The sequence below is a fragment of the Littorina saxatilis genome, linkage group LG1, assembly GCF_037325665.1.
Source record: "Littorina saxatilis isolate snail1 linkage group LG1, US_GU_Lsax_2.0, whole genome shotgun sequence".
Taxonomy (NCBI): domain Eukaryota; kingdom Metazoa; phylum Mollusca; class Gastropoda; order Littorinimorpha; family Littorinidae; genus Littorina; species Littorina saxatilis.
In genome coordinates, this window is record NC_090245.1 from 100,009,334 (window position 1) to 100,036,344 (window position 27,011).

A 27,011-nucleotide genomic window follows, 5' to 3' on the forward strand; every position below is an offset into this window, starting at 1 on the left:
CACCCGCAGTGTTGGATTGGTTGAAACTGAGATGTGTTGTGATTTCAACGAATCAGATCCCGCGGTTTGTTCTCTCCCGCAGTGTTGGATTGGTTGAAACTGAGATGTGTTGTGATTTCAACGAATCAGAGCCCGCGGTTTGTTCTCTCCCGCAGTGTTGGATTGGTTGAAACTGAGATGTGTTGTGATTTCAACGAATCAGAGCCCGCGGTTTGTTCTCTCCCGCAGTGTTGGATTGGTTGAAACTGAGATGTGTTGTGATTTCAACGAATCAGAGCCCGCGGTTTGTTCTCTCCCGCAGTGTTGGATTGGTTGAAACTGAGATGTGTTGTGATTTCAACGAATCAGATCCCGCGGTTTGTTCTCTCCCGTTTGGGTGGCGCCTACTTTCGGTTCGTGCACCTCAGGTCTTGGTCTCGTATAGTGTCACAGATAAGTGGGCTTCGCTTGCTACCATTGCTGGTACGACGTCGTATCCCAGACTGGTGTTAGAGTGGAGTCATGTTACCACCATTGCTGGTGCGACGTCGTATCCCAGACTGGTGTTAGAGTGGAGTCATGTTACCACCATTGCTGGTACGACGTCGTATCCCAGACTGGTGTTAGAGTGGAGTCATGTTACCACCATTGCTGGTACGACGTCGTATCCCAGACTGGTGTTAGAGTGGAGTCATGTTACCACCATTGCTGGTACGACGTCGTATCCCAGACTGGTGTTAGAGTGGAGTCATGTTACCACCATTGCTGGTACGACGTCGTATCCCAGACTGGTGTTAGAGTGGAGTCATGTTACCACCATTGCTGGTACGACGTCGTATCCCAGACTGGTGTTAGAGTGGAGTCATGTTACCACCATTGCTGGTACGACGTCGTATCCCAGACTGGTGTTAGAGTGGAGTCATGTTACCACCATTGCTGGTACGACGTCGTATCCCAGACTGGTGTTAGAGTGGAGTCATGTTACCACCATTGCTGGTACGACGTCGTATCCCAGACTGGTGTTAGAGTGGAGTCATGTTACCACCATTGCTGGTACGACGTCGTATCCCAGGCTGGTGTTAGAGTGGAGTCATGTTACCACCATTGCTGGTACGACGTCGTATCCCAGACTGGTGTTAGAGTGGAGTCATGTTACCACCATTGCTGGTACGACGTCGTATCCCAGACTGGTGTTAGAGTGGAGTCATGTTACCACCATTGCTGGTACGACGTCGTATCCCAGACTGGTGTTAGAGTGGAGTCATGTTACCACCATTGCTGGTACGACGTTGTATCCCAGACTGGTGTTAGAGTGGAGTCATGTTACCACCATTGCTGGTACGACGTCGTATCCCAGACTGGTGTTAGAGTGGAGTCATGTTACCACCATTGCTGGTACGACGTCGTATCCCAGACTGGTGTTAGAGTGGAGTCATGTTACCACCATTGCTGGTACGACGTCGTATCCCAGACTGGTGTTAGAGTGGAGTCATGTTACCACCATTGCTGGTACGACGTCGTATCCCAGATTGGTGTTAGAGTGGAGTCATGTTACCACCATTGGCACTAAAAGACAGGCGGCGATGACGCGTCTACTGTCGTTTTGCCCCAAGCAGTTGACGTCACCTGCTCATCTGTGGTACAATTTGACCCAGTGTGAGGATCACTTGATGAACGAGTGTAGATTCGCTTTCATGTCCAGAAGCGAATCGCCACAGGCAGCGACCAAATCAAGACAGTTGTTTGCTAATGGTTTTTGTATTACTTTGGATTTTGCGTTGTTTTTTTTGTCGTCGTTGTGTTTTTTTTTTGGGGGGGGTATTGCTAATGTTCATTTGTTTTGGGGTTGTTGTTTTCTGTTATTTGTTGTTGTTTGTTATTCTTAACTTGTGTGATGTTTGGACTCTGTTTTTGTTTGTTTGTTTGTTTCATTTTAACCCTTCGGTTTTTGTCTCTTTGTTTCTTTGCTAGTTATACTGTTGGTTAAAAACAAATCAACGTTTACTGCAGTGCCATTATTTCATAGTTCTTTTTTGTTGCTTTTTTGCTTCTTTTCCTTGTAATATAGGCAAGCTTTTGTTATGATGTATGTCCCCTCTATCTCATCCCTGGCATTTTCGCCGAGTGTCAACAATAAAGAATTAAGTGCGCTAACGCGTACTCTCACTTTTTAATCCTTCGGGAGTCCGTGTCTCCAAAGTGCACTGATCATAAATCCATGTGACCTTATTGCCCGCAAAGCTCATCTACATTTACATAGTCCACTGTACTTACTGCCTCTTTACTGCCCTGTCTCTGGCGACGTCTTGGGCTTGGTTAGGATGCACAGGCTTCCCACTTCGCCCACCACGATTTCATTTGATCGCGCGCGGAGAGAGATACCATGCAGTCCTGTTCCGCTCACAAATCTGATCATGTCAGTCATTGGGTACTACCTTGTACTGTGGCCACCTATTGCTGGGTCTGTCTTTTGTAACTTAACCAACTCTTACAGTCTTGGAGTGGGTGTCTGTGGTGTGCTTGGTTCTCCTCTAGTCCCTAATGTTAGGTCAGAAGTTCGGTCCCGTCTGTGTTTAGCGGGAAGCTGTTTTGTTCTGAAATTGCGTGGTTTGACTTCCGTGTGTCACCTCGGCATTGAGAAATTAGCTAATGATTTGGGGTACGTGCTTTTAAAATTATTCTGAGTTACTTGAATTATTTGTTCGATAAATATATAGTTTTGGATTTAGGGCTACTACCAAACAGTGCTGATCTGTTTGGCCGCAGGTTGAAAAATAACGTTTTTGATCACGTAAATTTCAAGCTAGATAAGAACTGAATAATGTATGCCGAAGAAAAATGAATGATCGCACTCAAATTACCAGGGATGGAATAGTTAGGATAAGGTTAGCATAATACCGTTTGAGGCTGCTTGTTTCCTTGGTATTATAAAGGCTATGGAATTTATCACGAAAATTGTGGTCGGATACACTTCTTAAACATAATTCTGAAAACTATACAGAAGAGCATTATGGTTTCAGAATAAACACAGTGGACCTGGATTCTTTATCTCCGAGTAAAACCAGTAGGGAGTATATAACTCCTGCAATCGATTTAAAACTTATGTCGTTGCAATGTCAGTGATCGATCTACTTTTCCAACTTCACTGGCAGCACTACAAAACTCAGAGCTAGAACTTTTGCGAAGAGTGGTTGTGTAGTTAAAATGAAAGTCATGACCCCACATTGGGAGTTCTTTTCACACTATCATTGAAACTGCATCGTTGAATTCTCTACCCAGAGGTTATATTCTTACAATTTTTTCTCTTTTTCCAATCCCCCCTCCCCATCCTCTCTCTCTCTCTCTCTCTCTCTCTCTCTCTCTCTCTCTCTCTCTCTCTCTCTCTCTCTCTCTCTCTCTCTCTCTTTCTCTCTCCTCCCACCCCGCTCCCCACCCAGGAGCGATATGAGATCTATCTCTCGCAACTGGGCTTTGCAGTCGAGTCACAGAAACACACGCCTCTCTCTGCGGAGGTGACAGAAATGGGCAGAAAAGTGATTATTTGCTGGAAAATTGATAGTAAATAGAATCCCCGGTATTTTTGTGCTTGTTGTCATGTGCTAAAAGCAGCAATACCCCTGGGTGGCCATAAATGCTAATTTGATGCATGGTCCGGCTAGCGAGCTATTTGATAGAATGTCGATACAAGTGACTGCGGCCAGGCGGACTTGGTCTCTTGTGGATCGCTGCGGGCCCGAGGATGGTCGAGATAGATGGAGCTAGGGGGAGTAAAGTGCTGTTCACATGGCAGACTTTCATCCAACTCTCCCCCCAACTTTAAAGAGTTTTTGGTCGGAACCAAGATGGAGCTAGGGGGAGTAAAGTGCTGTTCTCATGGCAGACTTTCATTCAACTCTCCCCCCAACTTTAAAGAGTTTTTGGTCGGAACCAAGATGGAGCTGGGTGGAGTAAAGTGCTGTTCACATCGCAGACTTTCATCCAACTCTCCCCCCAACTTTCAAGAGTTTTTGGTCGGAACCAAGATGGAGCTGGGTGGAGTAAAGTGCTGTTCTCATGGCAGACTTTCAGATCATCCAACTCTCCCCCCAACTTTCAAGAGTTTTTGGTCGGAACCAAGATGGAGCTGGGTGGAGTAAAGTGCTGTTCACATGGCAGACTTTCATCCAATTCAACTCTCCCCCCAACTTTCAAGAGTTTTTGGTCGGAACCAAGATGGAGCTGGGTGGAGTAAAGTGCAGTTCACATGGCAGACTTTCAACCAACTCTCCCCCCCCCCCCAATTTTTAAGTGTTTTTCGTCGGAACTGACCAAGGCAGTTGAAAATCGCTGCCCATGTGAATAGCACAAACGCTCAGATTAATTCAAAGCAACGATTCTTATTATATTTGGCCATTATGGATTGTCCTGTCGTAGTGATTGTTTTCCGGAGAAAGGGAGTAACTGCACTGTGTAGAGAAAACCAATCGGTAAGCGCGATACGAAACGTCTGCGCCAAGTTACTTGCAAGTCGCTGCCGAGTCGACCAGTGCTCAACCGAGTTTTCGTGTCGCTGCTAGATCTGAATTAAACCGGAACTTAATCGTGACCGTTCGCATGGCAGACTTTTTGCCGACTTGGGCTCAGCGACTCGGGGGTGACTTCAAACCAACTAAAGTTGGTGGAAAGTTGGTTGAAAGTCTGCCATGTGAACGGCGCTTAACGCATAGGAGGGAAAAGCGGGGTGAGAGAGGTGGAAGGGGAGGGGGGGGGTGTCGGAGGAGAGCTTTGGCGATAGTTTGCTTTGCTCTTAGTTTGTGTTGGGTTTCAGTCCTAAAGGCCTCTGAGGTACATAAACTGAGGTACAGATGGATACGTGTACGGATTTACAAGGACATTGGCCTACATGAACACGAGCCACTGACGGCAAACAAACTCGAACGCATGCACGCACGCACAAACGCACACACACACACACACACACACACATACACACACACACACACACACACACACACTGCTTTTAAACTTGGCAAGAATACTTAAAACTTCTCTTTATGAGCAGAAATGGGAAGAGAAAACAATTTCCAGGGGAGGGGGGGGGAGGGGGGAGCTGTTAAGTATTACTTTAATCCCCATGGTGGGTCGGAACGTATTTGTGTAACAGTGTTTGGAGGGATATAGATTGTACACATGGACACCGGTTACGGCCCTTTTCCCGTTTTGTTGTTGTTCTCTTGTTTTACGTTGCACACGTTGTAACTTTTGCCACTTCCGAGAAACAAAGGGAAGTAAGCGCTCTAAATGCATACGACATGAGCAATACAGTAAGTGAGAGTTATGTGGAATCAATCTCCTGGCACCTAAGCGAGGATTGAAATGAACAAGCGACGTTATTATTATTATTATTATGGTGAGCTTATATACACCCTCACACGTTGTTACTGTTACCACTTCTGTCCTACTGCTAGTTGGTTGTTTCGTTGGTGTGTTTGATTTGTCTCTGTCTGTCTTCTTTGCTTACCTATTTCTTTCTTTTTTCTGTCTTTCTTCCACAGTTTTTACATTTAGTCAAGTTTTGACTTAATTTGTTAACATAGACCAAGAATTGAGATGAGGGTGGGGGTGTACGTAGAGGTTACAAGCCAAGTCTCAGTGATTATCAAAAATAATGGTCGAAGTTAGCGGATCATGAAAAATGCGAGCTTCAGCGAGCTTTTTCATGACCGCGAACTGAGACCATTATTTTTGATAATCACTGAGACGAGGTATGTAACCTCTTTATTCCTCCTTTCTTCGGTTATTCAAAGAAAAGAGGAGTTTTTGTGCGAAAGTTTGATCGAATCATATTCACCCAACCAGTCTACCTGCGCAGGCGATCGATTAATGCGCGGTTGTATAGTTCCGTGCAAATCATTCAATTTTGTTAACACTTCTTGTCAGTTTCCATGTTTTGAACTAAAATCAAGTACACAGTCATTCTGCTGTGGTGGTAAAGGCAGATAGTGTGTGTTCTGTTCATGTTTTGGTATCGCTCAGGAAATGTTCTTTCCTCGAATGTGACTAGCAGACGAAGTTTTACACCCGTGTTCCAACGTTAAAAACTGTATGAAGTTCAGTTGTCTGGGGCAAAATAGTGTATGAAACCGCTGCATGTTCTTTAAGTTGATTAAATGTTTGCAATTGATTGCGTGTGATCTGTTTATAAAATGAAATATTGTTGAAAACTGACCGTCGGATTGCAGTCTTGTCGCGTCGATGCAGCCGAAATCTGGAAGGGGAACTACTCGTGTCGCTAGACAAAGTATGAGAGTTACTTTTCCTTGGAATCTTGCTAGCGATAAACGATTGTGCACGGCAGATCTGAATTCAAAAAACAACCAAACTCATGGATTTTATATTGAGATTCATGTGTTCAATCCTGTAGTTGCTGGTTTAAATGCGGTATGGTTGTATTGTTTGCTCCAGAAATGTATATTATGTACATTAGAGTGTTCTGAACTTTTGAGTCGCAAAAAGTAGATCCACAATGTGTACAGTCTCTACCCATGAGCTATCGAGGATTCAGGCCCGTTGTTGGGTAAGTGATTTTGGTTGTTGGGTAAGTTACCGAAAAATAACTAGCCCTACAAGTTTACAGAGAGAAAGAAGCAGAGGGTGGAATAATTGTGTATATATGTGCATGTCTGTATGTTTGTGTGTATACATGTACAGAGCGATTCCGAGAAAACTACTTGACCGATCTTCGCAAAACTGTACAAACAAATTCTTCAAGATTTTACCCCCAGGCGTGTTTTTCTTCATTTTTGTCTCTCAATAAAAGCCTTTGGTGAGGTCTTATCCCGCTTTTAGTGAAAGTGTAGGCGGCACAGTCACGCCCTCATTTTTCCAAACAAAATGATTGAAATAATAGTCAAGCAATTTTTGATTCAGTCCGGACATTTCAGCTTGGAAGCTTAAAAAATGACTATATGTAATCTCGGTGATGACTGCTTTTCATTGTTGTTTTAGTTTCAGGCCGACAGATTGACTAAATGTTTTGATATCGCTTCACGCGACTTGTTTTGTTTAATTCTCTTTCTTGCTTTATTTCTGTAATTTTTCTTTTAGCTGTCTTTCTCTTCTTAACAAACGTGTGCAAGCATGTAATTGTGCGGCTGTATTAGTGAAGCCAGTAGTTAAGTACTAATGAAGGGCGTATATAACTGAACAAGTTACATATGAGGCCTACAAAAAATAGGTGTGGTTACGGTAACCCGACCTACCCTATTTTTAGGGGCCGACCCTATAACTTTTTATTACATTTGTCAAAAAAACAAGAAAACGAGTGCAGAAAACGCAATGAAAGCGAAATCGCCCGAGTCGCACACTTATTTCCCTGTCAAGTAGGTTTAATTTGTACACATTAGAAAAAAAAGTTTAAAAAAAAAATTGATTCCCTACCTTCCTACCCTATTTTGTGGCTATGTTACCGTAACCACACCTATTTTTTTTCTTTTTTTTTGGGTGGGGGGGGGGGGGGCCTGATCATGACGTTTTAGCTTCTTGTGCGTAAATTTTCTCTGCGGCGATGTCTTTTAATTCCTACTCCATAAAAAGTATATAGAGGTCTTCGCACTGTCAGCCTTTTTTTCCTTTTTTTTCTTTTTAGGCCAAAAAAAAATAGGTCTGTTTACGGTAACTTAGGCCAAAAAAATAGGGTCGGTAGGTCGGGATTTGTTGGGTTTTTTTGTTTTTTTCCCCAAAAAACCATATTTTTACGTTATTTTGCCCCAAAAACAAGATTTTTTTCCCCCACAAATGCCAAAAAAAAGTCTAGGGTCGCGCGAAAAAAATAGGGTCGGTCGGGTTACCGTAAACAGACCTTTTTTTTTTTGGCCTTACCTCAGTTGCATGCAGGTTGCTTCGACCCAATGTTATAATGAAAGTTTCTTTATTCTAACGTTAAATTCACAAACACCTTCTCCTCAATATATTTCCACATTTGATAAATCCCTTTACAAATGTCAACCATGTTTTTTTCGAGGCGCACGTGCATGAGAGTGTAGGTGCACCAAGAAAGTCAGGTCAAGATGGCGCACACCTTCTCTTAACTCTTGCAGAAGATTTCTATGCACTTTTACAACACGAAGGACGAGCAAATACGGGTAATTCGAGATCACATCGCTTTCAAGCAGATACCGTTTTTGTGTTTGACGCCAGACAATGTCCTAGCGATTCTACACCTCTCAGGGTACACAATTGTTTTTGACACCCGGTCAACAACGGTGACTCATCTTTGAGTGGGAGGCCTCTAAGACATCCTGAAGGTCAAATATTTTTTACTCGAAAAACAAACGTCTTAGGATGCATGTTACTTCACACGGCTGAAACAAATGGAGTGATTGCCCTGCGGGTCCTGTGAGACTGCCATCTCCATTTGTGTGTTGTCTTCCATTATCAGGTGTCACTTTTATTTCCTTTCTTGTCATCTCGGCTAGTGTTGTTGCCATTGAGGAGTACAGAGACTGGGTTCATAATGTCTCGGTTTTTCTAGCCCACTGTACGGGTTAGGCTGGTTCACTGGCTGGCTAACTTGCTGGCAGACTGCTGACTGGCTGGCTGGCTGGCTTACTGTCTGGCTAGCTGACTTACTGTCTGGCTGGCTGGCTGACTGACTGGCTTACATGCTAACACACTGCTGGCTGACTGTCTTGCTGGCTAACTGGGTGGTTGGCTGGCTGAGTGACTGGATGACTGAACAGCTGTGAATACCCACGAAATGAGAACCGAATTGAAACTGTCGTGTGGAATTAGGCTTACTTTGTCTAAGATCTAACAAAACATGAAAATGGCAATTTGTATTGGAATATTATCACCCAGGAAAACAGCAGTAATGGTAAAGTCACCGACACTCGCCGTCGCGGCACGTGTATACTTAGACATTTCTGAAAGGCACATTCTGTATGGTGGCTCACATGTGTGAACAACTGTCCGTTTAAAGCAAATTATACAACATAATTGTTAGACATAGTCCACATGATATATACTCAACGGGGTTTCTCCTTTCACTGAAGTTTTATTTCTGTGTACAACTTGTAATCGACCTTGAAGCAATCAGCTATGGGCCACACTGAACTGTCATTGTTGCTTGCTAGACAAGCGAAGGCAAAAACCAAGCCAGGGAACACTTGATCACAAAGAAATGCTGTTCAAGCCGCGGGCGTGCTTTTCGTTGCTCAAGACGTGAAGGTCCTTTTTGCGGTCACTTTAATTTTGACAGGTCCTGTACCCTTCACGTCGCTTATTCAGAAGATGGCAGCCGTGACCAGGTTCACCGTATCTGCCGTGTGTCGTAATTCGGGTTTTATGCCCTCTGTCAGCATGCATCACGTGCGTAACTTGCTTCTTGTGTTTCACGCTAAGCCTTGAACTCTCTGCAGCACTGGCATTTAATGTTTCTCACTGAATTAGCACCTTCTTCATCACGTCGAGAACAAACGAGAAGAAACGAGAAACATGGCAGACAGAGCCGAGACATGCTGCTATTGCAGACTTGTTTGCGGTCTTTGTGTGCAAGGTTATATCATGTTTGTGTGCAATGTAATTATATTTGTGGTGCTGCTTGTGTGTTTTGTGGAAAGCTCGGATTATAAACCACTCATGCATACAAATGATATTAATTCCATTTAGTATTGTGAGTTATAATACTTTTTTTTTTAGCTCTCCCCTTGATGCTCTTTTGAAACAACACGCGTTGAAGTAATATCATAGTTTTTATGCTCGGGGGGTCGTAATATTTGTTTTTGTGTGTCTCCTCTCTTGTTCAAAACTCAATAGCTCAAAGGGGTCCACTTGCGGTGGACAGGATTAAGCGGTCATGCATGGCCGCAAGATGATGAGGGATGAATCCCTGTGATTACTTTCCATGTCGGAGAGAGCAATTACATCGGGTTTCTTTGATATTCGGCAACTCAAGACGAAGCCGGAGCGTGGGTTCTCTCCCTTGGTCTTTTAAACCGGATCCTTGTTGCTGACATGCGCACTCTCTTGACTGGTGGGATGAGAAGGAGGCTCGATGTCGACACGAACGTGACTTGGTCCGAGACTGGATACCTCGACTGCAAATTAATCATTTTCCCTCAGCCTCCTTCCAGTTTTCATTTCGTTTCCTTCTCTCTGTTCTCTTGAAGGAATAAGGGAGGATGAGAGCGAATAGGGGTGGGGTTTGGGGACTTTCTATTTCGTCTGTTTGGGTGCACGATTTTACCCTTCGTTTTCTTTTTATTGCAGCGTTACTCGCTGTTTTTCTTGTCGCAACTCCGTGTCTGTCTGTCTGTCTAAATAGAAGCAGAGGCCCACTGAATACAAGAAAAGAGAATGTGCTCTCTTGATGCAACCTTTTTTCACTTTATGTTGGTAGTTCTCCTTTATCTCTGTCTGTCTGTCAGGATATCTGTCTGTCTGCCAAGAGGTAGGGGGTGGGGTGGGGATGCCATGGAAGATTAGGAAACAATGAATTGTATCCCCTTGATGCAATTGTTTTCTTTTCTTTTTTATTAATGATAATCATCTTATTGCTTCCTTCGTTCCTACCCCGTGTCCTCCTTCTTCATTGTCTTTTTCATAAGATGCAATCTGAGAGGGGGATGACTTTTTACAGATTTTCTTCTCCCTAGCCATACGCTTGCCTTTTTTGTTAAAAGAGTGTTCAAAGGAAGCAAGAGACACAAGAATCGTACCCACTCATGTTCAGTCTGGATGCTGCACGTGCCAGATAAGGAAAAACAACTTCTTATTGACCGTTTTGATATTAGTTCTTGCTATATGCTGTTGAAGTTTTTTTATTGGCTTATTGAAAAGTTTACGGAAGAAGTGTTTCTTATGAGCGTTTTTCAGCGAGCTAGATGCTTGTACAGTGCTCGGGTTTGGTTTTTGTGTGTGTGTGCATTGAATAATGAGATATAAAGTCTCTCTCTGTCTCTGTCTGTCTGTCTCTCTCTCCCCTCCGCCTCTCTCGCTCTTATTTCAAACCAAGCTTCTACTTCTTCTTCTTGTTATTAATCTTCTTGTTCTTCTTGTTCTTTTTCTTCTGAAAAAAAGATAAGACAACAGTTACCAGGTTTTGTACATTCTTACTCAATATTTCGACAGCTTGTCGCTGCCTTCTTCTTCTTCTTCTTCCCATCTTCCTCCTTTCTCCTCACTCTCACGACGCTCCCCCTTCGTAACATTTGTTCCGTCGCGATATAACCTTGAACGGTTGAAAACGACGTTAAACACCAAATAAAGAAAGAAAGAAAGTAACATTTGTTCAACCAATAAAGCAAAACACACAGCATTCGTAATAAAATACCACGACGGTTTGTCTCTCCTACGATTTATGAGTGTCCTCGACGGTCATATCGTGTGTCGGAATGACGACAGGGATACGGACCCCTGGAGGTCTGACAGCACACAGGTCGGCACGTGAAACCCGAGCGTCCCGATACCCAGAGTGCGAGACCCCTCTTTGTCTTGAAACACCGCTGAGGATTGGTGTCTTTGTTAAAGATGTTAGATGTTTATGTGTTGTTCATTATCATGATGATAGCATAGACTCGTAATACTCTGGTTTGTTTGTTTGTTTGTTTGCTTAACGCCCAGCCGACCACGAAGGGCCATATCAGGGCGGTGCTGCTTTGACATTTAACGTGCGCCACACACAAGACACAAGTCGCAGCACAGGCTTCATGTCTCACACAGTCACATTATTCTGACACCGGACCAACCAGTCCTAGCACTAACCCCATAATGCCAGACGCCAGGCGAAGCAGCCACTAGATTGCCAATTTTAAAGTCTTAGGTATGACCCGGCCGGGGTTCGAACCCACGACCTTCCAATACTCTGGTAAATTGTAAGAAAAAAGAAAAAAAGAAAGAGGGAGAAGGAAAAAAAAAGAAAAAGAAAAAAAAAGGAAACTGAGCTGAACATTAGGAATAAATTTATGTTATGATTATTTTTATTTATTTATTTATTTAAACATAGTAGTTTACTGATAAAGTTTGTTGATTTAAAAATGTATACATTTGACAGAGAAAAGAAAAGACCTATGAAGAAGGTTTGCTCCAAGCCACGCACACAAAAAAAATAAATAAAAAAGGCAAACAATATTTGTAGTAGCAAACCTGCATGCAACTGAGGTAAGAAAGAAAAACATTAAAAAGAAAAAAAAAAGAAGAAAAAAAATTACTCTGGTAAATTAGTTGTGAATTTGTGTGATGCAATTTGAGACAGATTTTTCTTTACAAGCTGAGAAGTGCTGAAGAATCCAGGCAAGCCGGTGACTATTTAGGACCGCCGCAACGTCGCGGAATGTGTGTGTGGCGGGAGGGGGGATGGGAGGGTTTGTGTCTTTTTGTCCAAGACCTCAAACCCTTTATCCTTGCATGTAGTATGGCTTGACCACCGAGGCAAGCTGCTGACCTTCGAGAACCAGTGTATTATAATTATCGCTGACGAACGGATCATCTTGGAGCATGTGTGCGTAGGTAGGTCTGTGTCTGTGCCTTACTGTCCGAGACCTCAAACTCATCCAACCCCGTATCTTTGCAGGTAGTATGGCTTGACCACCGAGGCAAGCTGCTGATGTATCTGTACCTTTGTGTCCAAAACCTCTAACTTCTCCTACCCTTTATCTTTGCAGGTAGTATGGCTTGACCACCGAGGCAAGCTGCTGACTTTCGAGGACCGGCGCATCATCGCTGACGAGCGGATCAGCCTGGAGAGACCGTACGTGAAGGAGTGGAACCTGCACATCAGGAACGTCCGACCGTCGGACGACGGCAAGTACATGTGTCAGGTCAACACTGACCCCGTGCAAGTCCGGCCTGTCCACCTACACGTGCACGGTGAGTAGATTGGTATTGGTGTTGATATTGGTATTGGTATCATATCGTGTGGTTACCCGCATGGAAATTCGGGCTGTTTTTTTCATGAGGATAACCCTCACGATATGATATTGATGTCTTCAGTATGGACACTGGGGAAAGCGAGCTGTCATCCAGTACGGCGCTATCCATTTACTAAAAACATATTTCTGGGGGTGGGGGTTTAAGTGTTCATACTGAAGACTTTAAGCGACTGATGCTGCATGTCCTTCCTTTGGGTTAATTACGCATTTTGAAGGCATTGAACTGAAGTTCTTGTTAACTTTATCTGTCTGTCTCTTGTCTGTCTGCCTGCCTGTCTGTCTGTCTGTAAGCCTCTCTCTCTCTCTCTCTCTCTCTCTCTCTCTCTCTCTCTCTCTCTCTCTCTCTCTCTCTCTCTCTCTCTCTTGCTCGCGCGCGCTCGTTCACTCTCATACGCACACACGAATACACACACACACACAGGTCCCAACCTCCACCCACCACACCCAGACCGATCACCAATGACTGCGCTCAATGCGCAATGGGAACCACCATCATGAAATATTAATAATGCATCGTAACGTGGCCACAATACCGCCGACGCCAATACACAGGCGTTTCACAGCAAGAGTTCAGGATGTCACGAAAGGACCATAAATCAAGGTCTGTCATGGCGAGAGCGGCTATTATCTGGTCCAAGCCGTTTGTCTCTTGGCGGCGGAACTCTCGTGGTGTCGTTCGTGACTACGAATTGTGGTGTTTCTCTTTCTCTTTAGTCTTCTCCTTTTGGTTGTGTTGATACATGGGTGGAATAATTACACGGCGGGAGCTTTTGATTTTGTGGTGATTGATAGTGTGGGTTTGGTAAGCGTAGATAACTTCAGAACTTCAGCTCTCTGTTCTAACACTTTGTGACAGTCATGTCGAAAGTAGCATGCATAGTGTTCACTAGTGTTCAAATAGACACTTGTGAACATTTGCTGTTACCACTGTGTGCTATGTCACAGTGTTGAAAACTTGTTGCAGAAATGTGTTCAAAAGTGGAACACTTCTGGTTAGAGTGAAGAGCAGGATGGCCGTGTCGCTGCTGTTCACGGTCATTTTAGTGCTTGGCATGTAGAATTTATTTTAATTCAATTCTATCTTATATGCCTCTTGCCTAGCCCATCAGATTTCTGGAGTTCGGCTCACACTCATTTTTTCCCCGTGTCCCCCAAAACGCTGTTGTCCAATCACCCTCCTCCCCCCCCCTCTCTCTCTCTCTCTCTCTCTCTCTCTCTCTCTCTCTCTCTCTCTCTCTCTAACCAGTCTTCCTGTGAGATCGTCTGGCTCTGTAGCTCTCCCACACCAGCTTCCACCTCCACCAACGGACGAGACAAACTGCGAATTCTTTTCAAATCAGCGTCGTTGACAATCCGTCTCGAAGATGACGCACACCTGAATCAAAACTTTCTTGTTCGGAATTGAAAAAAGATACCACCCCACCCCCACCCCAAGTCCTCCATTCTACCTCTGGTCTACCTCCATCTCCCTCGTCCAGACACACCACTCCTTTTTCAAAATGCTATGCACATTTACAATCCTCACCCTTCACTCCCACCATACCCCTAGTCCAGTTTCACCTCCCATCCCTCCACATCACTCCCACTTTTTCAAAATCTTATGCAAATTAACAAACCCCACCCCTCACACACACACACTCCCCCAGCCCCAAAAACGAAATTTTGTGTGTGGAATTGTCAGGGCCGAATGGCCTGGTTCTCATCAGACGTTTGCTGAGAGGTTTACGCATCCCGGGCGCATCATTTTATCGTTACTATCTTGTTTGACTTGGAGAAAACTTCAAAATGATTTCCCTTCCCCCGGCTTTGTTGCTGGGATCGCAGCTATTTGCATTTTGAGATTTGATCGGAGTTCTTCTCTGCACGGGCCAATATTATCAGCTGGCTCGCTCGTGGGATAGAGTCTTGCCTGGGCTGGTATTATCTCATATCGTCCCCCTGGCTTTTTTGCACGTGCTCTGAGTCTGGGTGATATCGGTGTTTTAGACAATTTATCACCCTGTTGTCTTTCGTCGGTTGGTGTTGCTCGTTTATGAGAAGGGGTGGGGGGTGGGGGGGAGTGTACCGTGTTAGGTTTGTGTGTGTCTGCCTGTGTCACTGTCTGTATCTGTCTGTGCCACTGTATCTGTCTGTGTCATTGTATCTGCCTGTGACACTGTATCTGCCTGTGACACTTATACTGTATCTGTCAGTGACGCTGTATCTATCTGTGTGTCTGCAGAATCGTCGGTTTCGTTTCCTTGGCCTCGGTTTTGTTACACAACATTCCTTTGACCGTGGTCTTCATGTGTTTCTGTGAGAGGGTGGCAGGTGGTGTTCAACATACTCGGAATCTAATCGGGGTAACGTGGAAGAATAAATGCAGATTTTTCTTATGAAGAGAATGAGTTAAACAAACGAACAGATGGGTGGAAAGAGGGATGTAGAGGGGTGGGTGGGGGGGTGGATCGGAGGGTTAGACTTTAAAGAAAACAAGAAAAAACTAAATGTAATATAGTTTGCATGCAGGCTGTCATATTGAAAAGCCTTTTCACGATTTTAAATATCTGCATCCATGATTTACTACCAATCACACGCGTTTCTCAACTTGACTCCATCCTCACTGCAATCATTCTATTGCAGCACGGTGGTTATTACACAATCTAAGAAAGAAGATATGTTCCCCGAATTGAACATCTTCCATGTTCGTCGTGAATTGATCGCCTTTGCTGGCATCAGTGATAAAGGTTTTGTACCACGGTCTGCAAATCAAACGCATCAAGGAGTGCGCGGTGTCACCGGTATGATTAAAAGGATGGAAAATTGGACAGCAGTGTCCACAATGACACGTCATCTCTGCACGTGAAATACGAGCTGCACTAGAAAGCGGGAGCTTATGAATGAGGAGTATGAATGGCGATTACAACTTTGCTGATGAATGTACACTGTTTGAATCAGAGCCCAGGTTTGATTTTTTTTTTACTGATGATTTTTATTTATTGCGACTTAGCAGTTAGTTATAGAGTTGTGTGCAAAGAGTTGTGAAACTAAAGTAAAATCGCCGATAAACCTTAGCCCGCCTCTATTCATGTTGGCACTGATTCAACAAATGCTTACTTAAAAATATTATTTATTTACTATGTTAGCCTCTGTTGTCATTTGAGGCTGACAAGCGTACAATAAGAAGGAACATATACTTCTTTTCATAAGACACAACACGCTTTCCAGCCCGAGTTTTGACTTCAGATGAGTATGCAGTTTTCTACATTTTCAAAATATAATTATGCGAAAGGTATATAAACGTACACAACGATTAATAAAGAAAGATATTGAGGTACAGTGTATTTGATTACAGTTTATCGTCCAAAGTTTAGGAACAGCATACTTTAGGCAACGATGTAGTTACTCCCGCATCATAAACTCCTCGCAGAATAAACCCATGGCGGCTGTAGTGTCATTGGAGGTAGAGAAGTGGTCCAGGTGGCGCTTCAAGGGCCGCAATTCCTGCCTGGGTGATAAAGGGAGAAAACCGGGGCTGGCAGATTGTTGACCCTGCTTTCAGACGCAGACAGGTTAGCAGTGGATTAGCAATTTAAGTAATTTTCTGCGGAGCCTTGATGGAGATTTGAGACCGCTATGGGAACGGGAGTCTTTGTGGTCCCATAGGTAAGGTCTCGGGAATTGAACACATTTTTAGACAGAATGTCAATGCTTTTAGCGAGTGTCTTTATACTAGGTGAGGTAGACGAGTCTTTTATTGATCTTTCACAGATGTCTGTTACATCTCTCCCTCCGGGTTATCCTTCTGGCATAAAAAAAAGGTTGTATAGTCACTTTTGGTTAAGGAATGCGTTATAAGCTTAACCAGGACTAATTCAAATACACGAAACAGCCGCCTACTAAAACAATGTAGAGCTTTGCATGCACATAATCTGTGGCGTTTGAGTGCCGATTATTCAGTGTAAAAGTGTTGAGACACAATCTAAAGCGTATGTTCCATTATGAGGTGTTTTTCTTTATTGAATGCAATTTCCCTTTCCAGTGATTAAGAAGAATTTGAATGAGCTTTGCATGCACATAATCTCTGACGTTTGGAATACCGATTCAGTCGTCAGTGTAAAAGTGTCGATACAAAATCTAAAGCGTATGTCCATTATGTGATGTTTTGATTGAATACCATTTCCCTTTTTGAGTCACTTGAGAAAAAGTGACTCTATGTAATCGGTCAGTGTTAGTCTGTCCGGCCGGCCGTCCGTAGACACCACCTTAACGTTGGACTTTTCTCGGAAACTATCAAAGCGATCGGGCTCATATTTTGTTTAGTCGTGACCTCCAATGACCTCTACACTTTAACGATGGTTTCGTTGACCTTTGACCTTTTTCAAGGTCACAGGTCAGCGTCAAAGGAAAAATTAGACATTTTATATCTTTTCTCGGAAACTATCAAAGCGATCGGGCTCATATTTTGTTTAGTCGTGACCTCCAATGACCTCTACACTTTAACGATGGTTTCGTTGACCTTTGACCTTTTTCAAGGTCACAGGTCAGCGTCAAAGGAAAAATTAGACATTTTATATCTTTGACAAAGTTCATCGGATGTGATTGAAACTTTGTAGGATTATTCTTTACATCAAAGTATTTACATCTGTAGCCTTTTACGAACGTTATCAGAAAAACAAGGGAGATAACTAGCCTTTTCTGTTCGGCAACACACAACTTAACGTTGGGCTTTTCTCGGAAACTATAAAAGTGACCGGGCTCAAATTTTATGTGAACGTGACTCATTGTGTTGTGAATAGCAATTTCTTCCTGTCCATCTGATGCCTCATATAATATTCAGAACTGCGAAAGTGACTCGATCGAGCGTTTGCTCTTCTTGTTAGTGATTAAGAACAATTTGAGTGATTACTAACATTTTTAACGTCTTCGAAAGAGGAGAACATAAGAAGTAAACTATTAGCAATAAATCGATGACTAGCCACCCAAAGTACATTTTGCCGTGAAATCTCTCTAGAGTAATGCCCTCGCCCCGCGATCGAATACTAATCGGCGAGCTGTTTCTTCTCGGTAAACCCATTGTTAGTAATTTTACCCAGCCGCGTAAAAAGGGGAGAACCTACATTGGCTGAAATCATAACACATTTTACATGCACTGACTCTTACAGGATACTGAACTGTGTTTCGGTTGGTTGGTTGGTTGGTTGATTGGTTGGTTGGCTGGTTGGTTGGTTGGTTGGTTGGTTGGTTGGTTGGTTGGTTGGTTGGTTGATTGGTTGGTTGGTTGGTTGGTTGGCTGGTTGGTTGGTTGGTTGGTTGGTTGGTTGGTTGGTTGGTTGTTGTGGTTTTTACGTCCCTTTCGCCGAATTGGCTATTCCGGAGAAATTCAGTTGTGTTTCCATTCATAATTTCACAATCCTGGAAAACGGCAAAAAATCCTGGTATACAAAGTTGCGTGCATGTCACATTTGTTTCTGGGACGTTACGAACGTTTACACATTTTTAACGGAAAACCGTTACAACGTCCATTCTCGGGTTCTGTTTGCTTTTAGTACTGGAACGTATACAGATGATCAGGGTCTTTGTCGTCGTTCTGTAAAATTTGGAGAGGTTCCTATTTTGTAATTTTAGATTCATTGCATATCAACTGCAGCTACCAAGCAAAAAAACAATAAAAACCCAGGATTTGTTGCCGTTTTCCAGGATTGTGGTCGCTCTCTTTTACACGCTAGATCTGCACAATCAGCGGATTTAAACGAAATGTGTATGACCTATTAGGTAAGACACCAAATAAACTTTCTGAGGTCAAAAATGTTAAATATCTTTCAGTTTAAGTCACCGTTTCGACGGTTGAAAGTGAATCATGCCGTCAAAAAACGCCCTTTTTGAGGTTAGGCGTGGTCAAGGACCTGTGACGTCACACCCAAATATTGCTCAGATCCAAGAAACACATTTTTGAGCAGAAGAAAGATTGATCTTCAAATATACGTATATTTCTGACCAAAAAATGCTGTTTAACATCTGGGCTATACCACTGAAAAAAATAACCTGAACTTTTTGTGCTCAGTGTAACATCTAAAGAAATAAACGAGTCTGTCGTAAGCATCCGAAGATTCGCAATCGCAGTTTACTTTTTAAACAATGTGTTTTCATAGGAAGGAAGTAAAAGCTGATGATTTCACGAAGATTTTGGTCATAGGACGATTCCATGATATAATTTAATTGATATAGTATAATATAATTCAGTAACTGTACTTGCCAAAATTATTCCAAAGACTTCGTTACCAGAGAACATCAATCGCAGAGTACTTTTCGTAGAATGTGTTTTCACGGAAAGCAAGTAAAAGCTGTTGATTTCACGAAGACGTTGGTCATAGGACAATTCCATAATATAATTTAATTGATATACCATAATATTATTTAGTAACTGTACTTTCTGAAATTATTCCGAAGACTCCGTTTCCTGAGAACAGATGAGTTATCGCACTTTACTCTGATTGATTTTTGTATAAGAATGTTGAATATGTTTAAGTGCAAGTTCGCTGTTTGTCTGTAAGTGCGTGTGGGAATTGTTAATCTGAATTGCCAGGAAGTCAATCAATCAATCAATATGAGGCTTACATCGCGCGTATTCCGTGGGTACAGTTCTAAGCGCAGGGATTTTTTTTAATTTTTAACAAAAAAAAGTTTTTATGCAATTTATATCGCGCACATATTCAAGGCGCAGGGATTTATTTATGCTGTGTGAGATGGAATTTGTTTACACAATACATCACGCATTCACATCGGCCAGCAGATCGCAGCCATTTCGGCGCATATCCTACTTTTCACGGCCTATTATTCCAAGTCACACGGGTATTTTGGTGGACATTTTTAACTATGCCTATACAATTTTGCCAGGAAAGACCCTTTTGTCAATCGTGGGATCTTTAACGTGCACACCCCAATGTAGTGTACACGAAGGGACCTCGGTTTTTCGTCTCATCCGAAAGACTAGCACTTGAACCCACCACCTAGGTTAGGAAAGGGGGGAGAAAATTGCTAACGCCCTGACCCAGGGTCGAACTCGCAACCTCTCGCTTCCGAGCGCAAGTGAGGAGGGGGTGGTAAGACTGTGTGTTCTTTTCAAGGCGTCGACATCATAATTCGGGCATTGTGCTGTGAATTGTCTGTTCCTCTAATTCGATTTGCATAGGTCAACGAATTCTACTTCTTTTGGGCTCTCTGTTATCCTTGTGGTTTTTGTCATCTCTCTCTCTATTTCGTTATCGCTCTCTCTCTCTCTCTCTCTCTCTCTCTCATTCTCTCTTTCTCTCTCTCTCCCTTTCTCTCTCTCTCTCTCTCTCTCTCTCTCTCTCTCTCTCTCTCTCTCTCTCTCTCTCTCTCTCTCTCTCTCTCTCTCTCTCTCTCTCTCTCTCTCTCATTCTCCTCCCTCCAGCACGTCTGTACGGTTATCCACTCCTGCTGTTATTTAAGAACACTGGAAATAGCTTCCGAAAGACGTAGTAGGATTATCAATAGAAATTGGTTGTTTATAAACCGAGGACACAAATGGCTAAAGAGACGTCAGTTGAAAAGGGATACTGATTGGCTCAAGAAACGTAACACTCCCCGGAGGCTATTTAACGCTCGTGTTGCATCATTCTTTCAGCGCGCACCAAATCCGGCGAAGGAACACAAGGTTCGCAAATTCATTTTGTCCGGACAGCATAAAAGCAATTACTTGAAACCTAAGACTCCACTGAACGTTTGAAAGATACGAGTTTTTGTTTCCAAGGAAGCTGTTACGCCACAGTTGGAAAATTGGGAGCGAACGCTTTTGTTGTTACAAATAATGTTAAGCAGAAACTGAAAGTCTGGTTAGAATGGCGTTTGTATAGATCTCTAACTTTGTTTTGCTGTCGTGTTTATGAAACCTGATGCATATGGCATCAAACTGACCGAGTAGTGAACTTGAACTGGACATTTAGAAGTGATTCACGCGTGTAAACATATTTTTTACCGTCATTTTGTCTTCGCTCCAATATAAATTCTATTAGCTTTTTTGACAGGCACACACCCTGGCACAGTCATAGATAGGAACTCCATTAGGATCACAGTCATTTCCAGTTTCCTGTCGTACAATGATTTACAAAAATCGGAGACACAAAATCCATTAGCATCTGATATATTTTGATTTGCTTCTCAGACAATAAGTTACAAAATCGTGGATATAGAATCTATTAAATCCGAAATGTAGTTTTGAATGATGCCGTTTTTTAAGGATGAGGCGTCAGGAATGGAATCATGGTGGCGCCAGACCGACTCTTATCGCAGACATACATCCTATAACAGCTAGTTGAACGATATTTCTCAAGAGTTGTCTTACCAGAGAAAAGTGAGTGGATAGAGAGAGAGAGAGAGGGAGGGGGGGGAGAGAAATAAGGAGAGAGAGGGGGGGAGGGGGCTGAGTGAAGACGGAGGAGAAAGCGAGAGAGGAACTGCAATTACCTTGGCCGTTCAGTTACAAAAAAAAAGTGGAGTAAAATTTTCCAATAAGCTCTCAGAGATGAAACATGGGCGGACTGGGGCGGGTGTAAGGTTAGAGCATGGCCAGAGAAGGCAACTGTAGATTACTCGGAAAGGCGGGGAAAATATATGTATTTGTTTTGAGTTCGGGGCTGAGGCAAATTATTGTTGTGTTACATGCTGTAAGGAATAAAAGTGGGACTAATGTAGAAGTGGATGATGGGGAATACATGTCGCCTTTGTCTCTCATTCCTTATTTGCACACTTCGCCCCGCCCTCTCTATCTGTCTCTCTCTCTCTCTCTGTCTTTATTTCCCTCTATCTCTGCGTCTGTCTCTCGTGTGTGTGTGTGTGTGTGTGTGTGTGTGTGTGTGTGTGTGTGTGTGTGTGTGTGTGTGTGTGTCTCTCTCTCTCTCTCTCTCTCTCTCTCTCTCTCCCTCTCTCTCTCTAGTGAAAGACTGCCATCGCTGGCATGTAGCTCAACTATGTTCAGATTACCGTAACTTGGAAATTAACCCATGGCTCGCTGTTCAGTGCATAGCCGGTCTTTCAGGTTTGATTTTTTAAACACGCATATTATTGTCACCTTAAATTTGTTACTTAAAATTAAGTAAAGAACACAGAATGTAAAGACGATATGACTTTCCTTTCACACCCTCCTGAACACCATGATTTCAACACATTGCAACACGATTAATTCACAGCCCTTTCTGGCTTTCATCACCCTAAACTCGCTGTTAAGCGTTATTATCCGTGGCCGAGTCTCACACACCAAACTGTTCATAGTGTGGCAGCACCTCCTGAATATTTCATGATCGAGACATCACACTTGGTCAAATAAGGTCAGTTTTTACATCCCCCTTAACTCACTGCAAAGCACTAATATCCGTGCCACTCCCTCAAAACTGACTTCCCATTATGGTGTAGCAGCACTTCAGGGAGGTTGCATCATCGTAACTTCCCACTAGGTCATATGAGAAAAATGTGTACATCATTCTCAAACTTCTCCATATCACCATCCCCGTAATTCGTTCTCACACCTAACTTTCTATCGTGCAAGTAGCAGCACATCGGGAATGTTACATGATCGTGACATCACACCAGGTCATATGAGCTCAGATTTTACATTCTCAAACTTGCTCCATATCACCATCCCTATACTACTTTCTCGCACCTAGTTTTCTATCGTGTAAGTAGCAGCATCTCAGGAATGCCACATGATCGTAACATCACACTAGGTCATTATGAGAGCAGTTTTTACATCATTCTCAAACTTGCTCCATATAACCATCCCTATACTACTTTCTCGCACCTAACTTTCTATCGTGTAAGTAGCATCATCTCAGGAATGCTACATGATCGTAACATCCCTCCAGGTCATATTTGGTCAGTTTCACATCATTCTCAAACTTGCTCCATATCACCATCCCTATACTACTTTTACACACCTAACTTTCTATCCTGTAAGTAGCAGCATCCCCGGATTGCGACACGTGACATCATACTAGGTCGTATGAATCATACCATCCTGAAGAAAGCAGTGTATCGCTGCTGAAATATTGATGAAAAAAATACCAAACCTGGTTTCCTGTTTCGTCCTCTTTTTGTTTAGGTCTTGTGAGATCAGTTTTCACATCATTCTGAAACCTGCTCCATATACCACCTTTAACTTTAATATCACCATCCCCTTACAACTTTCTCACACCTTACTTCCTTATCATACACTCTCCCTTCCCCCAAACGCACCCACACCCTCAAAAAGTGACAGAGTTTTGACAGATCGAGGACAACGGCATGGGACGTCCGCAAGGGAGTGTATTGATTGTCCAAAGTTTCCTTCTCCAGCCAATTTTGCTTGGGACAGTCGTGGAGCGAAAGGATGCTGATTGCCTTGTCACGATGGCGGGCCTGTGGGCGTCCCACTGTCCAGATAGAGACGATGATACCCTTGGGGTTGGGAGGGGGGGGGTACTCTTTGGGATCAGGGGGGGGAAGAGACAGCGGGGAGGGGGTGGGGTGTGTGCAGTGTCTTTTCTTTTTATGTCCCCATGTTTGGAAATGAAAAAAACCCGGATGGTTTGTTGTGGTGTTTTTGGATTGTTTTATGTGTGTCATGGATTCTGGAGGGGTATTTATGTTTGATTGTTTAATTGTTGTTTGTTAGGTTGGGGATGGGATGGGGTGTGTGCAGTTCCTTCACTTTTTATGTCCTCATGTTTGGAAATGAACAAGAAATGTTAATGGTTTTCTTTGGCGATTGTGGATTGTTTTAGTGTGCCACGGGTTCTGGATGGGGTATTTGTGTTTGATTGTTTGTTTGTTAGGTTGGGAATTTCGTTACATCCTTATTTGGTTGTTTAGTGGCTTGCTTGCTTGCTTTTTTACATTTAGTCAAGTTATGACTAAATGTTTTAACATCGAGGGGGGAATCGAGACGAGGGTCGTGGTGTATGTGTGTGTGTCTGTGCGTGTGTGTGTGTGTGTGTGTGTGTGTGTGTAGAGCGATTCAGACTAAACTACTGGACCGATCTTTATAAAATTTGACATGAGAGTTCCTGGGTATGATATCCCCGGACGTTTTTTTCATTTTTTTGATAAATGTCTTTGATGACGTCATATCCGGCTTTTCGTGAAAGTTGAGGCGGCACTGTCACGCCCTCATTTTTCAACCAAATTGGTTGAAATTTTGGTCAAGTAATCTTCGACGAAGCCCGGACTTCGGTATTGCATTTCCGCTTGGTGGCTTAAAAATTAATTAATGACTTTGGTCATTAAAAATCTGAAAATTGTAAAAAAATTATTTTTTTTATAAAACGATCCAAATTTACGTTCATCTTATTTTCAATCACTTGCTGATTCCAAAAACATATAAATATGTTATATTTGGATTAACAACAAGCTCTGAAAATTAAATATATAAAAATTATTATCAAATTTGTTTTTTCGAAATCAATTTAAAACCACTTTCATCTTATTCCTTGTCGGTTCCTGATTCCAAAAACATATAGATATGATATGTTTGGATTAAAAACACGCTCAGAAAGTTAAAACGAAGAGAGGTACAGAAAAGCGTGCTATCCTTCTCAGCGCAACGAATACCCCGCTCTTCTTGTCAATTCCACTGGCACTGCCTTTGCCACGGGCGGTGGAGTGACGATGCTACGAGTATACGGTCTTGCTGCGTTGCGTTGCCTTCAGTTTCATTCTGTGAGTTCGACAGCTACTTGACTAAATGTTGTATTTTCGCCTTACGCGACTTGTTCCTTCCTTCGTTTCCTCTTATTCCAGTCATTCTGTTTGAGCTTGCTCCATGTGCTTAGAACCAGTTGCCCAGTCGTGTGAACAGGTAGGAATTTTAAATTGAACAATGGTACCGCAGGTGTAAGGGAACATACGCTCTGAGGCGACGTATAAGAATGAGCCATTTTCCAGAGAAAACAAATATTAAACGAAAGCAAGAAGAGCCCTATGAGAGTGTACTTCAGACTGTGTGCACCACCGGCCAAGAGATTTGACAAGACGATTGTGACGTGCTGAGTGGATCAGACACAGTGATGTTGATGGTTGTCTCGGGCTGTCTCGGACACACTGACCTGATTCCAACATGTCTGGGGCTAGTTGTCTGCTAAGACAAAAGAATGGAGTGACACGGGGACGATCTGCTGAAAGAGTGTAGGCTATTTCATGCTCACGTTGGCATTGGAAAAGTTTGTCCGCTTGTCAGTAGCGACTGAAAAATATTGCGGATAATCTGAAAGCAAGGCCGAGGTGCACGATACAAGTTACCAAGCCACGGCGTTGGATTGGTTGAAATTGAGATTTGTTGTCATGTCCACGAATCAGACCTCGAAGTTTGTTCTCACCCGTTTGGATTTCACCCACTTTCGCTTCGTGCACCTCAGTCTTGCACTCTCCTTCTGTAGTTCCGTGTTGGTCTTTGCGAAACTCTTGCTGGCAGACAACTTACCTTTCTGGCGGCCTAGTGACTTTCCGTTGTGTCTGTAGTCCGATGACAAATGCTGGCTTTTATAACACCTGACTCAAGATATTAGCCTGAGAAACTTGTTTATGCTTGCTTGTGTTGCTTTCGAGGACAGTGCTACCAAAAAAAAGTTAACTAAATAAGGCGGACTAGTAACTGTTGGCTGGGTCACCAGTCCGTTGGGCGAGGTAACAGTTCTAGATTGCATCAGCCCTGGCTCAAGTGGGCGGGGTAAAGTAACATATTTACGCTTGTCTGGACCTTTCTGGAACTACAGACAGGAAACAAATCTGGTCGCAGAGTCAGTAGACCAACGGGCGAGTTGAAAGTTCTGGTTTCTGCATCCCTAACCTTGATGGACGGGATAAAGAAGAATATTTACACGTGTCTGGACATTTCTTGACCACACTGACGTCACAGTGTTAAGAGATGGACAGCCTGCTGCAAACATTTGAAGACACCGCTAGACCGGACGCCTTGAGAGCGGTCAGTTGCAGCTGAGATGGATCCTTTGGACACCATTATTCAGACCAGTTTGTTGTAGGTGGCAGAAGATATGAAGTCAGCAGATACTCCAAGAAATATCTCCTCCGTTGGACAGCATTGATTGCCGTTGTCACTTGTCTTTGGGTGTCTGGGTCACATTGACTAAGTGTAGCATGTGACTGGAAACGCAGGAGGACTTGCGTCATTCCAGCAGTGACCTTTACCACGTTGTTGACGCCCTGTTAACTCTTGTCTTCATCGTCTGCTGCAGACGTCATTGCATTATAGACAGATAGGTAGGTCTTTTTCAAGACGACGTTTTTGTGTGGTTTTTTTTCTCCTCCAAGACGGCGTTAACTGAACTCCGCAAAAATGTCAAGTGGCAAAAAGATAAGAAACTGTCATGATGACTCCTTTCATGAACTGCGTCATAGTCTCAGAGAACTGTCGATTCACACTACTCCGGATCAGTTAGTCCCCTTTCTCTCCATCTCAGTCTTCGACGTTGTCGTCGTCATTCTCTTTTTTTCCTCTTCTGCTTCCTCCTCTTCTTCTCTTTCTATGAGAGTACCCTGATGTTCGGTCGCAGCCGAAGGCTTTTGATTTATTTGTGTGGCTGTCAGCGATGTTGCAACCAGCAAACCTGGACTTTTCTTGGAATGCGAATGTCTAGAGATGGGATGTCGATAATACGGAAGATGAACCATATGAAAATGTTGCAGTGATCTGAATATGTAGCAAGCATGTCTGTTGTAAGATATTCTATATTGTTGGGGTGCTTATTGCAAGCTCACTCTGTTTGAGTTTGTGCATGTGTGAATGTGTGTAGATTGGTGTACTGCGACAAAGAAGCAGCTCGAGATACGAAATCACGAGTATTTTTATCTGCATCAATGGACCCAACGAAGCTCTCACGAATTCTCACTTTACTCTAAGTGTGTCATTCTTTGCTGCATTTTGTTGCTGTGAAGGACTCGCGTGACACGAACTGTCTGGAACAGTACAGAACGGACTGATTGGGTTACCGACCACTCAGCGGCCATTGAGCGTCACGTGACATCACGTGACTGCAGCAGAGTGACATCACATTTACCGCTGTAGGGGAACACAGGAAGAAGCAATTTGTTTCTAGAATTCCGCCATTCTATTTTTGTTCTTTGAGGGCACCTAGT

General features: G+C 43.2%; 1 protein-coding gene across 1 annotated transcript in view; it reads left to right on the forward strand.

Annotated features, from left to right (window-relative positions):
• LOC138947187 (limbic system-associated membrane protein-like) overlaps positions 1-27,011 on the forward strand; it is a 215,502-nt gene that overhangs the window by 169,506 nt on the left and 18,985 nt on the right. Inside the window, exon 3 of the mRNA XM_070318627.1 lies at positions 12,621-12,825. Coding sequence (XP_070174728.1) covers positions 12,621-12,825 — 205 coding nt within the window. The remainder of the gene's footprint in view (positions 1-12,620; positions 12,826-27,011) is intronic.